This window comes from Eremothecium gossypii, chromosome VI (assembly GCF_000091025.4).
Source record: "Eremothecium gossypii ATCC 10895 chromosome VI, complete sequence".
Taxonomy (NCBI): Eukaryota; Fungi; Ascomycota; class Saccharomycetes; order Saccharomycetales; family Saccharomycetaceae; genus Eremothecium; species Eremothecium gossypii.
Window position 1 is genome coordinate 1064132 of NC_005787.5, and position 15575 is coordinate 1079706.

At 52.5% G+C, this 15575-nt stretch overlaps 10 protein-coding genes and 2 non-coding genes across 12 annotated transcripts; 6 read left to right on the forward strand and 6 right to left on the reverse strand.

Moving 5' to 3' along the window:
• Window positions 1-353: 353 nt before the first annotated feature.
• On the reverse strand, window positions 354-1235 carry SEC20 (Sec20p; the record flags this gene model as incomplete). Its single annotated transcript, NM_211246.1, has 1 exon — window positions 354-1235. The coding sequence occupies one exon, from the start codon at window positions 1233-1235 to the stop codon at window positions 354-356; it is 882 nt and encodes a 293-aa protein (NP_985891.1).
• Window positions 1236-1425: 190 nt separating this feature from the next.
• On the forward strand, window positions 1426-2415 carry NDJ1 (Ndj1p; the record flags this gene model as incomplete). Its single annotated transcript, NM_211247.1, has 1 exon — window positions 1426-2415. The coding sequence occupies one exon, from the start codon at window positions 1426-1428 to the stop codon at window positions 2413-2415; it is 990 nt and encodes a 329-aa protein (NP_985892.1).
• Window positions 2416-2631: 216 nt separating this feature from the next.
• ERG24 (delta(14)-sterol reductase) lies at window positions 2632-3948 on the forward strand (the record flags this gene model as incomplete). Its single annotated transcript, NM_211248.2, has 1 exon — window positions 2632-3948. The coding sequence occupies one exon, from the start codon at window positions 2632-2634 to the stop codon at window positions 3946-3948; it is 1317 nt and encodes a 438-aa protein (NP_985893.2).
• Window positions 3949-4061: 113 nt separating this feature from the next.
• HCH1 (Hch1p) lies at window positions 4062-4505 on the reverse strand (the record flags this gene model as incomplete). Its single annotated transcript, NM_211249.1, has 1 exon — window positions 4062-4505. The coding sequence occupies one exon, from the start codon at window positions 4503-4505 to the stop codon at window positions 4062-4064; it is 444 nt and encodes a 147-aa protein (NP_985894.1).
• Window positions 4506-4685: 180 nt separating this feature from the next.
• Window positions 4686-5267, reverse strand: POP3 (Pop3p; the record flags this gene model as incomplete). The annotated part of the gene is made up of 1 exon (NM_211250.1): window positions 4686-5267. The coding sequence occupies one exon, from the start codon at window positions 5265-5267 to the stop codon at window positions 4686-4688; it is 582 nt and encodes a 193-aa protein (NP_985895.1).
• A 743-nt stretch (window positions 5268-6010) lies between these two features.
• Window positions 6011-7186, forward strand: WSC2 (Wsc2p; the record flags this gene model as incomplete). The annotated part of the gene is made up of 1 exon (NM_211251.1): window positions 6011-7186. One exon carries the CDS (start codon window positions 6011-6013, stop codon window positions 7184-7186), a length of 1176 nt encoding a protein of 391 aa, NP_985896.1.
• Window positions 7187-7612: 426 nt separating this feature from the next.
• On the reverse strand, window positions 7613-7685 carry AGOS_t0155. Its single transcript has one exon. It is a non-coding gene; the product is annotated as a tRNA-Thr (tRNA).
• Window positions 7686-8759: 1074 nt separating this feature from the next.
• AGOS_t0156 lies at window positions 8760-8831 on the forward strand. The gene has a single exon. It is a non-coding gene; the product is annotated as a tRNA-Gln (tRNA).
• A 352-nt stretch (window positions 8832-9183) lies between these two features.
• Window positions 9184-10335, forward strand: AGOS_AFR350W (AFR350Wp; the record flags this gene model as incomplete). Its single annotated transcript, NM_211252.2, has 1 exon — window positions 9184-10335. One exon carries the CDS (start codon window positions 9184-9186, stop codon window positions 10333-10335), a length of 1152 nt encoding a protein of 383 aa, NP_985897.2.
• Window positions 10336-10482: 147 nt separating this feature from the next.
• On the reverse strand, window positions 10483-10968 carry VPS55 (Vps55p; the record flags this gene model as incomplete). Its single annotated transcript, NM_211253.1, has 2 exons — window positions 10483-10784; window positions 10848-10968. The coding sequence occupies 2 exons, from the start codon at window positions 10966-10968 to the stop codon at window positions 10483-10485; spliced, it is 423 nt and encodes a 140-aa protein (NP_985898.1).
• A 354-nt stretch (window positions 10969-11322) lies between these two features.
• ECM10 (Hsp70 family ATPase ECM10) lies at window positions 11323-13251 on the reverse strand (the record flags this gene model as incomplete). Its single annotated transcript, NM_211254.2, has 1 exon — window positions 11323-13251. The coding sequence occupies one exon, from the start codon at window positions 13249-13251 to the stop codon at window positions 11323-11325; it is 1929 nt and encodes a 642-aa protein (NP_985899.2).
• Window positions 13252-13835: 584 nt separating this feature from the next.
• Window positions 13836-15482, forward strand: TAH11 (Tah11p; the record flags this gene model as incomplete). Its single annotated transcript, NM_211255.2, has 1 exon — window positions 13836-15482. One exon carries the CDS (start codon window positions 13836-13838, stop codon window positions 15480-15482), a length of 1647 nt encoding a protein of 548 aa, NP_985900.2.
• Window positions 15483-15575: the final 93 nt, after the last annotated feature.

Below are 15575 nucleotides of genomic sequence, written 5' to 3' on the forward strand. Positions count from 1 at the left end.
TTTGCATGTGCAAAAACTTTTCTCGCCACGCAAGGGGCTGGCGCATGCCATTGTGGTGATCTGCATGTGAATGTCTCTAGCAATCAGCCATTGAAAGCATGACGCTGGCGCCAGGTACCATGCCAGCGGCTAAGGCGATGGCAAGCAGAGGGCGGCAAGTTAGCAAGCTGTAACTCACCATGGCATGGCGGAGTCCTCTTCACGGCGGCCACGGGGCGTACGGGTGGTCCGGCAGTTCGCCGAAATGCGCGATTTTTCGGCGAGCCGGCGAAAGCGTTCGGCGAAAGTGCCGGCGAAAGGACATTCGGCGAAAAGAAACCGGAAAAGCGGAATTTCGGCGAAAGCCCATGTGATCAAAGCTCGTCCATGATTCGAGTGAACGCGCTGTCTACCGCGTGCGCGAGCGCGGCAGAGGAGGTAGGGGGGGGCGGTAGCGCAGCGTGGAGGGCGGGTGCAGCGGTCGGCGCCGAGCGCGGAAGTAGACCCAATAGCCCTAACGCGCGGCGGAAGGTGTGGAACCACAGCCAGAGCAGCAGGCGCAGCGGGCCCCGCAGCAGGCGGCGCCATACGACCCAGGCGATGCACGCGCCAAGAAAGGAGAGCGCCAGGTAGACGCGCTGCTTTTCCTTGCCGGACGAGGCCTCGATGCTGCGCACGATGGCGGCCGAACGGTGCAGCACGAGACCCAGCTGGTCGAAGCGGCGGCCCAGACCGGCGAGCGAAGCGGTCTGCTGCGCCAGCTCGTCCATGTTGAGCTCGCTCTGCAGCACGGAGCTCTGCAGCACGTGATTTGACCGGATCAGGTTCGACGTGATGGCCTTGTTGGTTGCCAGCAGACGGTCCTTGGCCGTCATAGGCGCGCGCGGCGCGCGCGCTGCGGTGGGCCGCGCCTGCAGTTGGCGCGCGGCCGTCGCCTCGTGTTCGTGCACGATGGCCGCGTCTAGGCGCCGCCGGTAGTCCGCCAGGAAGCGCTCCCAGAGCAGCAGCTGCGCGAGCGCGGGTGCCTGCGAGGCTGGTGCGTGTGCCCCGCGTAGCGCGGCCGCCGTACGCACCTGGCGCGGCAGCTCGAGCTGCCGCGTACTCTTCTCCACCTGCAGCCGGTAGCACCCCAGCAGCTCCCGGAACCGGAGCGTCTTGTCGATGATGTCCGCCGTACGTAGCCCTTCCCCGTCGCGCGGCTCGAGCATGTCTAGAAGCTCATCCTGTAGTAGTGCTAGTTGCGTGGCGTAGGGCATTGCGGCTGTTGGCGCCTAGCAACTGCTAAAGCGCTGGCTTGACCGCAGCGAACGGCTTTGAACCCCGCGAGCGCATTACCCGGGTAATCACGTGACCGTCCCGGTAACGCCCGCCTCGCCCCCGCCGCCGGCCGCGCACAAGGCGAGGGACTACACCACCGCCCTAGACTCACTAGCCACCAGAGTGACGATGCGGAATCACGGCGAGGAGTCTGAGAATACCATGGTCCCCGATGCGGAGGACTGTGTTCGGCTTGTGAAGGCGTGCCGAATACCGCTGGTACCGGTTAGCCGCCCAGCTGCCGAACAGCAGATTCCGCCTGCGGACTTCGTCGCGACGATATCGACGCCGATTGCGCGCGAGAGCTCAGATTACACGCTGCTTTCGTGGCTGTTGAACGACAGCTCGGAAGTGACGCTGACGACGGCGTTCGATACCTGCGCGGACCCGTTTCGCCTGTTTAAGCGCGGGCGCGCGCGCTACCGGGAGCTGTTTAGCTTTCAGCACGCGGCAGCGGACTCCAACACCACGCTGTCCGGCGAGCTAACGAAAGTCTCTGTTTTCCCGCGGGTGGTGCAGCAGACTGGGCTGGACCGGTTTGACATGGGCCACCTGTGCGGGCAGTACATGAAGCAATTCGTCAAGGTGATGCACCGGTACAGCCAGGCAGGCGACCCGGGTCAGAACCGGCCCCGCTATCTACAGACGAACCTGAGCAAGCTGGTGCAGAGCTACACGCGCGACGTGGTGCACGACATTGTGCACAAGTGGGTGCTGTGGACGGCGCGCATGGCGCCCGGAGCGCCCAGGCCGAAGGAGAGCCAGATCATTGACTCGTTGCTGTCGCACTACTGGCAGCGATACATGGTTCTGGGCAACAACTCGTTTGAGGAATTCGTCGAAGTGATCGACTCGACTACCGCTGCGGTGTCGGTGGGCATCCGCGAGGCTGACGACTCGGGGATTATCTATGGGATCTGGATCGACGGTCAGAACGGGATTCTGCTGCTCTGCAACGGCCTTGTCTCGCAGCGGGGGTCCTGCCTGTCGCCGACGTTGGGCGCGACGCTGGAGGCAAACTACTTCGATACGGTGCGCAAGCTAATGTTCTTCCTCAATTGTTCGATCATGGAGTGCTGCAACCGCCATCTAGAGAAACGCGGGAGCTCGAAAAGCTAATGGCGACCGCCTTGCTACTGATGGCGGTTGTGTTCGTCTCGCTTGGATCTGTTACGGTGTAAAGCTTTTTCGGGAGGCACAGAGGTCGTTCCAGCACACGACAAAGTCACGACCTCGTTCCGCCTCGCAGAGTGAAGCATCTCGCTCCACGGCACACACAACATTGGGGATACACACCAGCTGTGGCATACTAGTGCATACAATTACCAGCCCATCATGAGCGAAGCGCCTCTCAATCCGCGCACCAGGTCGTATGAATTTTATGGCGTTCCAGGGGTATTGGCCATCTCGGTCGGCCTACCGGTTCTGACAATTGTTCTCAACCAGCTGATCAGGGCAGACTACTACATAGTCGGGCCGTTCTCGAACTTCCACTGGGAGCAAGTATGGAACCATCTGAAGCCTTTCTCGCACTATTTGTATAACAGCGAGCTGTGGACCTACTATATGGCATGGCTGTTCGTACTGGCGTTTCTGGATGTGACGCTGCCTGGTCGCAAAATGCGCGGTGTTGTTCTTCGGGACGGGTCGCAGCTGCAATACAAGATCAATGGGATAGCTATGGTATCCGCTCTAGTCCTGATCCTGTGCGTGAGGTGGAATGTAACGCGTGGCGACATGCCTGAGTTACAGTATATTTACGAGCACCACACCGACATCTGCATCATCACCGTGCTTTTTTCGGTTGTGCTGGCGACCCTCACCTACATCTGCAGCTTTCTACCGCAACTGCGCCGGAACAAGCGTGGGACGAAGGAACGGATCCTTGCGCTAGGTGGCAATACGGGAAATCCGATATACGACTGGTTCATCGGCCGCGAGCTCAACCCAAGGCTGGGGGCGCTCGATGTTAAATTGTTCTGCGAACTTCGTCCCGGAATGCTACTGTGGCTTCTGATTAATCTTTCCTGCTTACACCAGCACTATATCAATACTGGCCAACTCAACGATGCATTGCTGCTAGTGAATATTCTGCAGGGATTTTACATATTAGATGGCGTACTCAACGAAGAGGGTCTACTGACAATGATGGATATCACTACCGATGGCTTCGGCTTCATGCTCGCGTTTGGCGATTTAGCGCTTGTTCCCTTCACCTATTCTCTACAGGCTCGCTATTTGTCCGTTTCACCGATCGAGCTCGGGCGCAATCGGATCGCGGCTATCTGCGCGGTCATGCTTATCGGCTACTGGATCTTCCACTCTTCGAACACCCAAAAGTCGAACTTCAGACAGGGCAAGCTGCCTCACCTGAAAAGCATCCAGACTACCCGTGGAACCAAACTTTTGTGTGATTCATGGTGGGCCATGTCCCAGCATATCAATTACTTTGGTGATTGGCTCATCTCTCTCAGCTGGTGCCTATGCACAGGTTTCCAAACACCTCTGACATACTATTACTCGCTCTACTTTGCTGCCCTTTTGCTACACCGGCAAACCAGAGATGAGGAGAAGTGCAGACAAAAGTATGGTGATAGCTGGAAAGAGTACGAGTCACAGGTGCCATACAAAATCATACCCTATCTGTACTGATGCCGGCGCCCGCTTGCTGTAACAATCCGTAGTAGATGCGCGTATGCAATTTCAACTATTTACATATTAATCCTAGCTAGAACTAGACGGCGCGCTCAGAATTGCCTAAACCGCTACTGCCCATTCTGGACATCCTTGGAATGCTCCGCCACTAACGCAGACTGGTACTTCAGCAACTCAGCCACAAGCTTCGGAGCAAAACACCGCCTTACGTCCGCCTCGTGCTCCTCAAAGCCGCTGTACCGAATTTCAAAGTCAGACTCGTCGTGTATGAACTCAGGAATGCTCACTGTTCCATGACAGATCTCTTCTCCATCACCGGCTGCTGCTGCGACCGACACATCGAACTCCAGCTGCAAGTCAAAGTAGCATATCACCTTGCCCTTCCGCTGCGAAACGTTCGAATCTCCAGCCACGGAGGACACAGACTTGACCACGTACTTGTTATCCCCAGACTCGATGGCCCAATTGTCAAATGCGCCGTTCATGTACTCTTTAGTCCATGGCAGCGTGTTCTTGTCCACCCAATGCCAGTTGTTAGGATTTAGCACCACCATCTGATTCAGTTGCGACCGGTACACAGAGTCAGCGTCCTGGGTATCTGGAGTGCAAGAGCGCTGCCTCTAAACTGCTCTTATGGTAATTCAGAACTAGGCGTCGGACTGGATCGCAGAGATTGTTCCAGAAAAAGCAAGGCTCAATGTGTGGTGTTCAGATGCTGGTGCGCACGTAGTACGCTACTTGGTGCTGCGCAGCGGCATCACCGTCCGTAGCAGTTTTACAGGGGCCTTCTTGTAGCGCAGCGGTTCCAGCCAGGGTATTGCTCTTCGCTCCACGCTTGCCCTGACCTTCTGCACGAACGCGGGGTCCACGGCCGCAGTCTCCGGGACCAGCAACATGCCGTCGTGCGGCGTGCCAGGGAGATGCTCGTCAAAGCGCGCCAGCGTGCCGCAGGGCAGCTGCACCACAGCCACGTCCAGCGCCGAGACATGCGCCGCAAGTGGTACCTGGGACAGGAGCACGGCGGGCGTGCCGTCTCGAGTGCACACAAAGAGCAGCGCAGTACCACTCTCGGCGCAGCCCAGGCGCTCCATCACGTCGTTGTAGCCGGTGTGCACCTCGAACGGAGGCGCTCCACCGAGCTCGCGGGCGTGCCGCAGCGGCCGTAGCACGGCGTTCAACAACAGCTCCACAACAACGCTCTGCTCTCTGACATGCGGCCACAGCTCCGCCTCGTTGGTGTACGGATTATCGAGGATCGGCTTGTACACCTGCTTCTTCTTCGCGACTCGCTTCTCGACTGCTCTGACGGACTCCATTGGCCTCTGCTGCTGGTCGTGCCCATTGCGCAGCACGGGCGCGCCATAACGCTTCTGCACAACCGTTCACCACGATGCCCACGGACCGGTCACATGATCATATAATCACGTGACATACACGTGACAAATAATCTCGTCGCGAGCATCCGTGCATTCTTTGGATCTAAAAATATCTGGCTCTTCACAAGATTGCAATACCGTTTCACCTTCACAGACATGCCACAGTGGCATGACCTTGGTGCCTGTAGAGAGCCTGTCATGTCTGATATCCCTCAGGCTATCGAGCACGGCGACAGATAGGCGCAACCGATCCAATATTTCGACTCCTACGTACTGATCGCTACGGAACGAGCCTTGGAACAGTTGGGTAATTATTACGATTGCTTACACGCGAGGCTCAAGCGTGTGAAACGACGACGAGGGACGGCCGGAGGCCGCCCATTTTCGCTTCGGTGCATTTTTGGTATCTATATATATGTCAGCCAGCAACGTTTCTGTATTAGGGCATGTGGCACCCAAGGCTAAGCAAAACATTCTCATCGTTCTCGATAGGGAAAGCGGACCATCCGCTCAAGCTTGTATTCACTGGACCACGAAGGCTGGTTGTGAACGCTGCTGTGCGCGGAATCTGCTGGGGCTTGTTTCCAAGAAGTGTTTAACTCACGGTTGGCACATCCAAGGATAGTGACACCAGGACCCCTGCACACCTGCGAGGAAAGCGAGCATAATAAGGAAACCGAACCATGGGACCAGGTCAGCTATGGAAGCTAGCGCTGCTTGCACAGCTGGTCGCGAGGGGCCTGGCGCAGGTCAACTTCGAGTTCAGCACTGAGTCGTTCTCATACTACGGGTGCTACGAGGTCGCAGCACTGAAAGGCTCGTTAAGATACGACGGCCAATCCATCTTTAATACCAAGGACTTGTGCATCAAGAACTGCGAGAAAGGAGCGCTTGCGGTCGTGAAGGAAAAAGAATGCTACTGTGGGGATAGCGCTAGTGTCCTCAGTGGTCTGACGGCTGCAGGGGAAGATAAGTGCACGAGTAAATGTCCTATTCTTGGCGCAACCTGCGGCGGGCCGAGCGCGTACTCTGTCTACGTCAACGACAAACACCAGAAGGATATCTCGGATGAGCCTAAGTCTCCTTCATCCACTACCGCGCAGACGTCTTCGGAAGCTGCGCATACATCCAGCTCTACTAAGACGACGACCTCATCGACTGCCGCTCCGACAACATTGGCCAGCACTCAGCCCTCGACCACTTCGACTTCGACTTCCAGCACATCTTCGCAGACGACAACGGTCGCACCAGCGACGACAGAAAATACCCCGACAACGTCGGTGACTCAGCCGCCAAATCCACAAACAACCGTTTCTTACTCAGTTACTACAAGAGTTTCAGAAGGGTCAACTATTATCAGTACAGCAGAACCTGTCACTCGAACGATAACGGGATCTGCCCCTTCTAGCACAAGTTCTGCCCCAGAACACTCGACTTCTGATGCGCCGAAAAAGAACAGCAAGTCGCTATCGGGCGGCGCAATTGCCGGAATTGTGCTTGGCTCGCTTGCACTAGTGGCCATTTTCATAGCCCTCGCCGTTTTCATCATGGTCAACCGTGATCGGGATGATGTATCCAGCGAGCCCGACTTGGAGGAGAAGCGATTCCATCAGCCATATTCGTTCGGAGACCAGGACCCGCTGCCGCTGAATTATACTGATCCTTCCTCGACTTCAAACTCAAGACACCAAACAAGATCGACGTCGGAACAATCGGCGCACCATGCGCTTTTCGCAGACCAAGCTCCTGTGGCGCATTACCAAGAAGCCGGCTTGGGACGTCCAAGATTGAGCAATAGTTCGCTCCCCGATGTTACCGCGAATAGACCATTACGGATTGCCAATCCTGATAAAGACTAATTAGCCATGTGATACCCTCAACACGCATAATGACGCATAACTTCAACAGTTACCGCACTCGGCGTTCCTGATGGAACATATTAACCTCCAGAAAGTGCACATGAAAATGGCACAGCCAATGACCGAAATTTCAAATTCCAACCTGATATACGAGTGTATCCTAAAACCAATCGTGAAACCAACATACCCTTACAATCCAGAGCTGTAATCCTAGTTCTCCCAATCCATTTGTTACCAATTTTTAAAAGTCTATTTTATACCCAACTGCATGTACTCTTATTAGTCTTAGCCTCCTACCCTCTAGTTGCCTATGTATTGTATTCTATTGATCGCCTACTAGCACTCTATATTCTAATGGATTCACTCTGATAGATTTAGCTTCCGGTGCCAATGACAGGAACTGCTCTCATGCCAAAGCTAAAAAAATGCTTCCAACCAGATTTGAACTGATGATCTCCACATTACTAGTGTGGCGCCTTACCAACTTGGCCATAGAAGCAGGATTAACGTTCTGTGTCTGGGTGCACTATTTAGAACGAGATTGAGATCATGATCAGATAACGAGCCCACTCCCAGAGCAAAAAGAACGAGAGCCCATATTACTTGCGTGATATCACTAGCAGTTTCAAATTAATCGCAAAAGTTCAAAAATGTTACAGGATGTGAGATAATGTCGTACCATCGACGCTATCATCAATACGTTAATGTATTCCATTCTGTAGGCACGCCAGCTGAAAAGGGTGAAAAATCAAAGGAAATGGATACTCGTTACAGTTCGATGGACATACCTAACTTTGGGTGTGACGTAGTAACAAAATGACCCTTGCCAATATTAACTAAAACACGCCCTTTGCACACGAAAGAGCAAAGCCCTCATGGGGCTTAGCAACTGGTTTGATTCCCTGCGTATTGCTTCGATCTTTAATCCTACAAGTAATACCGATTGACCGTGTAGGATAGCAATCGAGCTGGTACGAAGCACGCTTCCATAGACTCCAAGATATCAAATACAACGAAAGCATATGATGTACGCGGTACTCCAGCATTAGACCATCCACTCAGTGTGCCTGTCGACTGAGACCGCCCACGTACGGTAGTGACTACCTACGAATATATGAGATCGCATATACCGTAAAAAGCATGAGACCAGCAATTCTATATATAGGTAAAGGAACGGAGACTCATCGCATGTGTTGAGCCTGTAATACACTGCCTGCTGAGTGGCTTGTTCACAGGGTATTAGTCTTGTACATGGGTCATGCATAGTGCTTGCGCATGGAAAGCTGACTCATGCACGCTGTTTGAATCATTTACACCCATTCTATGCTCACTGCATCGGGTTTCGACTGGCTGCGTGGTTAGCAGCTACGTGTCTACATATTTTACACCAGAGGTGTGGCTCTTTTAGTCACTGTTGATACCAAAGCCTCCGCGAGCAGATTCAATACTACCTCCAATTGCTTGTACTCTTATTAGATCAGGTACACTTTTGGCCATGGCCACTGCGATCTATTGAACTCCGACAGAGCAGCCCTGAAAAACGGGCGTGCACACAGCAAAAATTGATATTTCTGGTCCTATAGTGTAGTGGTCATCACTTTCGGTTTTGATCCGAACAACCCCGGTTCGAATCCGGGTAGGACCTTTTTTTGCTCTGGCAGGGAAGAGCATGATTCGAAACAGTATAGATGAAGCAGACGGATCCGCTTGCATGATAGAAGGGATAAATCTGTGCCGCTTCATGATTGTGGAGATTGTTCAAGCTGTATCTGTACAAAGACGGAGAACGACGGCTTACAAAAGATCGGCTTAGTGTCAGGACTGACTAAATAGGTAAACAGTTCTAGCGACAATGTTGCACTTATTAACTTGAATAGAAGAACTTATTGCCCACAGCTATATATTATCTTAATTTGGGAATTCACGAGCTGTTGACGAGAGTGCATTTTGCCTGTTACTGCATACGCAAGAAGATTTCATTTCGTGACTTTTGAATCATGAGATTAACTGCTATACTATGGCTAGTCCCTATCGTGACCAGCATTATAGCGTTCCCTGCAAAACAATCAAATACTGCGACCGATGCCATGATTAATGATGCAGTTTGGGATGAAATGATACGCTGGCAGTCTGTATGGCTTGCAAGTGAGGACTTCCATTCAATGGGAATCGACAACGAACTATTATCCCAGGTGAACGGCTTTCTTCGGTTCTCCGAATCGTTCCTCAAGAAGGCGTACAAAGAAAAACAATTAGAACCACTACACTTGTTTAATACAAAGGATAAGATTAGATATAAGTTTAAAAATAATGTCAACAGGTGGACCGAAAAGTTGCTTGATTTGATGGCGATCAGACGTAGCATAGGAGAACAAGAGAGAGACAAGACTTTAAACGCGCATGGTCTAATTGACGACCTTCATAAACTTCGGAGTATTGTCGCATCATACATTGAACAAAGTAATGAAGTTCCGGTAGTTACTCTTCTCAGAATAGTAGGTGCCAACATCGAACATCAATTGGCGGAACTTCAAAAGGCGCTAGAGGATTTAGAAGAAAATGGCGAAGAGCAAGGTCCGGGCTTGCACAGTCTAGCTCTCCAATCTGAGGGCGTGGTTCGCATAGCCGAGCTGTTGATTGAGACTGTGGATGAAATTAAAGCCACGAGTGTGGATGCCTTCCTTCAAAAGAACATCGGGGATGTCGACACTTACCTAGGCGCACTCAATGACGTCAAATATATGGACTCCATGGCCATCATCGGAGAAGTACAGAAAAGCCAAGATGCACTCGACGACTACTCGCTAAATGAGTTTTTTTTAAGGAACGTTAGACATCTCCATAAGTTCAAGAAGGTCTTTGGCTGGTTTAACAACACCACCATCGTGCCGACCGATTTTTACGCCAAACACAGCAATAGACGCATGGCGCTTCTAACTGTGAAACTAATTAGCTACCTTGCTTATCAGACAATTGGTGGCACCATGTACTGTCTTCTAGAATTGGCTGTCCCGAAGTCAAACTCTGCATGGGATAACTGTGGCAATTTCCACTCTGCCCAACTAAGGAAAGAGTGGATCTTGCTCTCACTTATTTTGACGCGTATCACGTCCAACCCCCTCAAGCACCACCGCACTGGCAGCGTCTAGTCTTTGCATTTCGGGCTCCGACTGCGTTTGGTGCTAGATGTTAAATTATGTTACTAAATTTAATATAATATACAGGCTACTTCAGCTCCTTGAAGCACGTAAGCCGCAAACACTGCAGTGATAGGAGCGCAGCACACCTGCGAGCAATCAATAGCTGAAGAGCGCATCCTCGTCCTCTTCCCAAGAGCGGTTAAAAAACCAGGAGAAAATGATGATGCACAGGTATATAATACCGCCCCCGATCACAGAGGCAATGCAGCTCTGCTGGTTGATCAGTCCTGTATGATAGAAAACCACCGGAAGAATCAAACCACTGGCTACCAAGCCCCCGGTCATAAACTGGCCGAACTCCTGTGCGCTTTGCACTCGTTCGTTCATGAACTCATTCCCTCCAAATGACGAACCGCCGAACACAGCATTAGGTAGTGGCGCTAGGACAAACACCAGCACTGAAGATCTTAGTTAGTACTTGTCTTTCACTCGCATGCTTTCGTCCTGGTCGTAGTACTTACCGTCCAGTAGTGGATAGTAGTTATTATATAGTGCACATGCCAGAATCACTAGCAGAAAACCAGCTGCAAGCAATGCGCTGAGGCAGATAAGCTTATGCAAAGGTGAAAATGTCTCGCCCATGGTGTTTATTGGGACGCGTGTTACTCCCTGTTCAATCAGGCGGTAGTGCTGCCGGTTACGTTCTGTCTGTCCCTTTAAAATGTCGTGAACTAGAAGAGCATACGACCAGCACCACCGTATAGAAGTATACCAACGAATGGGCAGTTTACGCTAGTGCGTTACATAGGTTCAGAATGAAACAAATTAATTCATGGGTTATATACATGTATGTTACCTCTCCTCCGCTCCATGTATAATTGTTCCTTCCTTGTAATTACTTGAACAGGGGTAACGGATTATAAACAGGTTAACGTTAAAAGTTCCAGAAATATTTGCGTAAAAGAGGAGTCAGGATCGGGTCGATCGTCAGGTCATTTAGTTCTTTGGCTCGGATTCACCAGCAGAGTTGCCGGACTCCTTGTGCAGCTTCTCAAACAACTTCAAGGATGCGGATTGCAACTCGTCGGTCTTAGCCTTCAAGTCGTCGGCGTTGACCTCCTCGCCGGACAAGGCTCTAGCGGTTAGCTCCTTCAAGGCAGCAATCTGGTCCTTGACCTTCTGGGCCTCGGCCTTGTCGACCTTGTCCTCGAAGTCGTTGACAGCCTTCTCGGTGTCGTGGGCAAGCTGGTCAGCCTTGTTGGCAGTCTCGATGGCGCGTCTGCGGCTCTCGTCCTGCTCCTTGTACTTCTCGGCGTCGTTGACCATCTTCTCGATCTCGGCGTCGGATAGACCGGAGGAGCCGGCGACGGTGATGGAGGCGTCCTTGTTGGAGCCCTTGTCTCTGGCAGAGACGTTGATGATTCCGTCAGCGTCGATGTCGAAGGTGACCTCGATCTGAGGAACACCCTTCTCAGCTGGTGGGATACCAGACAAGGTGAAGTTACCAATCAACTTGTTGTCTCTGACTAGCTCTCTCTCACCCTGGAAAACTCTGATTTCAACGGAAGTCTGGCCTGCGGCAGCCGTGGAGAAGATCTGAGACTTCTTGGTTGGGATGGTAGTGTTTCTTGGGATCAACCTCGTGAACACACCACCCAAGGTCTCGATACCCAAGGACAATGGGGTGACGTCCAATAGCAAAACGTCGGTAACCTCACCCGCCAAGACAGCACCCTGGATGGCAGCACCAATGGCGACAGCCTCGTCTGGGTTAACAGCCTTGGATGGCTCTCTGCCGAACAACTGCTTAACGGTCTCGACAACCTTTGGCATTCTGGACATACCACCAACTAGAATGACCTCCGCAACGTCGGAGGTAGACAAGCCAGCATCCTTCATGGCCTTCTTGACTGGGTCAATGGTCTTCTTGACCAATGGCTCGGTTAGCTGCTCAAACTGAGCTCTGGTGAACTTCATGTTGATGTGCTTTGGACCAGACGCGTCAGCGGTGATGAAAGGTAGGTTGATCTCAGTAGCGACGGTGGACGACAGCTCGATCTTGGCCTTTTCGGCGGCCTCTCTGATTCTCTGGATAGCCATGCGGTCGTTCTCCAAGTTGATGCCTGTGTCCTTCTTGAACTGCTGTACGATCTCTCTTAGCAGGTAGATGTCGAAGTCCTCACCACCCAAGTGAGTATCACCGTTGGTGGACTTGACCTCGAAAACACCGTTGTCGATGTCCAAGATGGAAATGTCGAAAGTACCACCACCCAAGTCGAAGACGGCGACCACCTTGGAGTCGTCCTTCTCCAAACCGTAGGCAAGAGCGGCAGCAGTAGGCTCGTTAACCACACGTAGGACGTTCAAGCCAACAATTTGACCAGCGTCCTTGGTGGCCTGTCTCTGCGAGTCGTTGAAGTACGCAGGCACAGTGACCACAGCGTTCTTGATGGGCTTGCCCAGGTAGGCCTCCGCGGTCTCCTTCATCTTGTTAAGCACGAAACCACCGATCTGCGCTGGCGAGTAAGTCTTGCCCTGAGCCTCCAACCACGCGTCGCCGTTGGAGTGCTTCACAATCTTGTATGGCACCTGCTTGATGTCTCTCTGCACCTCCGCGTCCTCGAACCGGCGGCCGATCAGACGCTTGGTCGCAAATAGCGTGTTCTCGGGGTTGACGATGGCCTGTCTCTTGGCTGGGATACCGACCAGACGCTCACCGTCCTTCGTGAAAGCCACCACCGATGGAGTCGTACGTGCACCCTCCGCGTTCTCAATGATCTTAGGGATCTTGCCCTCCATCACAGCAACCGCAGAGTTCGTGGTACCCAAGTCGATACCAATCACTTGACCCTGCACCTTGCTGGACTGCAAACGTGCAGACATGCGCAGTGGGTTGCGCAACATGTTCTTAGAAGCAGACAACATTTTAACCTGACCTATGTAGCGATGACACAACCAAGTTCGAACCCTAGTGTTGAAAGTGCAAGCTTTTAACAGTGGGGAATGGTAGGAGGAATATCAATAAATAAGTATAGTTTATAAAAATTTTCACCCGACTTCTCGGCTCCGCTGTTGCTCACCATCGAAGAGTCCAGAACATCATTCTACACGGCACAGATTTGGGAGCTGTCCGGACAAGAGCATCCAGACATAAAGCCCCACTGTCCGATAATCAGTCACGTGATCCTACAATGTAATTCGTGCTGCCAAACAATGCAAACGTCCGTGGCTGATGCACGTCGTCAGCATCAAGGAGGCTGCTTGCAAGTACCGGACGGATTCCTTATTTAGTCGCGGGTTGGACCTGTGAACTTGAGTGTCCTTTTATACGAGTGTCTATCACGTGACATACATGTCCGACAGCACGTGCAGAACTGCGGGAGGATGGAACGAGGTTCAGGGTCTGTCCTGCTCTGCTCGCTGACGGCCTGTTGAATGCTGCGCGCTGTTGGCAGGTCTTCTGGAGGACGCGCGCGCAAGCCAAAAGGCCGCGACACAACCACCGCGTGATGGGAAAGTCAGTACCGGTGATCGATCTGGACGACGTTGGCGACGAGCGGCAGCTGGCGCAGGTGGTGCGAACTGTTTTGGGTACTGGGGATGCTTTTCTGCTGAAGAACTACGCGAACTACGCACAGCTGCGCGGATGGGTGCAGGAGATGGCAGGGACGGCGCCCGATGAGATGGCAGAGTTCGATGCAAGCTTCACAGGGGTGGATGTAGAGGAGGGCGTGGCCATTGAGCGCTACATGTGGGATTCGGGCGGGGGGCAGGGAGCGCGCCAGTGCGAGAGCGCACTGCTGCTGAAGATCCGCGCAAGGCTGCTGAAGGTGGCGCTGTACTTTGGCCATCTGTGCGCGGACGCGGTCGGCGGTGCAGACTTGGCGGTGGACGGGGACCGCAATAGCCATGAGCTGGTCCGATACTACGATGGCGCAGAGGGCGCAGCAGCTCTGCCTGGGCTTGCGTTCGACTACCAGAAGTCTTTCGCGTCATTCCACAGCGAGGGCCTGATCTCTGTGTTTCCTGTGGCGCGGGACGTGAAGGTTCGGCGGTACAGCGAGTGGGTGAAGGTGGAAGCGGATGACTGCCTGCTGGTGCACACGGGGCGTCTGTTGGAACACTTATCGGGTGGGCAGCACAGTACACACGCAATACAAATACCGATGCACTCACAGATGGTTCATTTAACTCTTTCTCCTCCGCTAGACTATCGGGTAGGCGGTGCGCCCCTCGGTCAGAAGATGCTGGAGATGCATATTGACCGGTTTCCGCGCACAGCCAGCAAATTCTATGCCCCGGAGATGGCGCGTATTAAGGTACGGAAGGCACTCACTGCATTAAAACGGCTGTTTTCCGTGACAGAGTCGGTGCTGAGCATGTATAGGATGAACCATCCAACGGCTGAATACATATCTATAGACCGCTTGCTGCCCCAGCTTAGCACAATGGCCAAACGCAAGATTAGCAGCGCTGATATTCTTCGGATAATGTACATCTGGAACGACGCTTACGCAGTACGAACAGAAGGTAGGGCGTTGGATAGCATTCGTCTACCACAGGGTCGGTTAATGGCTGATACTCGCAGAAAGGAACTTTTTGCCGAACGTGCTGACAGGTGGCTTGAGGACGCTCTGGACATGTCTACTGGCATTCTTGAAGACATTCCCATTTACCAGCTTGCGGACCAGGTCCCACAAAATCCAAAGAAGGACCGTCTGCGGAATCCGATCTTACCTACTCATTTGAACGTGGCGAGTGTAAAAGGAATAGCGAAGAAGCGAGCGAGCCCTAATGTTAATTCAGCGGCTTTGCTGGACCGCATTCGGTCCAAAGAGCTGAAGGCGACCGAACTACTAGCACAACGTGAGGCGAACACTCAACTGTTTCTAAAAACCAAAATGAAACAGGTCTTTGATATTTTGCTGACGTTGCAGGTTCAGAAGCCATACACACTGCCATACTTACGAGATCTACTTGTGGACTCGCTCCGAGATTCCAATAACCCAATTGGCGATAAGGAGGTGGAAGTCGTGCTTGAAAGCATCCAAACGCTTCTCAATGATATCATTACGGTTTCCACAATTGGGTCAGAGTTAAAAGTATATAAATGGAAATCTCTTGATAAGGACGAATTCTTGGGCCGGTTATATTGAGTAGTAGCTCTTGGGTATCGGTGCTATTTTTTAAACTAAAACTATTTACTGACACCTTCGAACCTGATAACCAGTAGGTTCTATAATATTCGA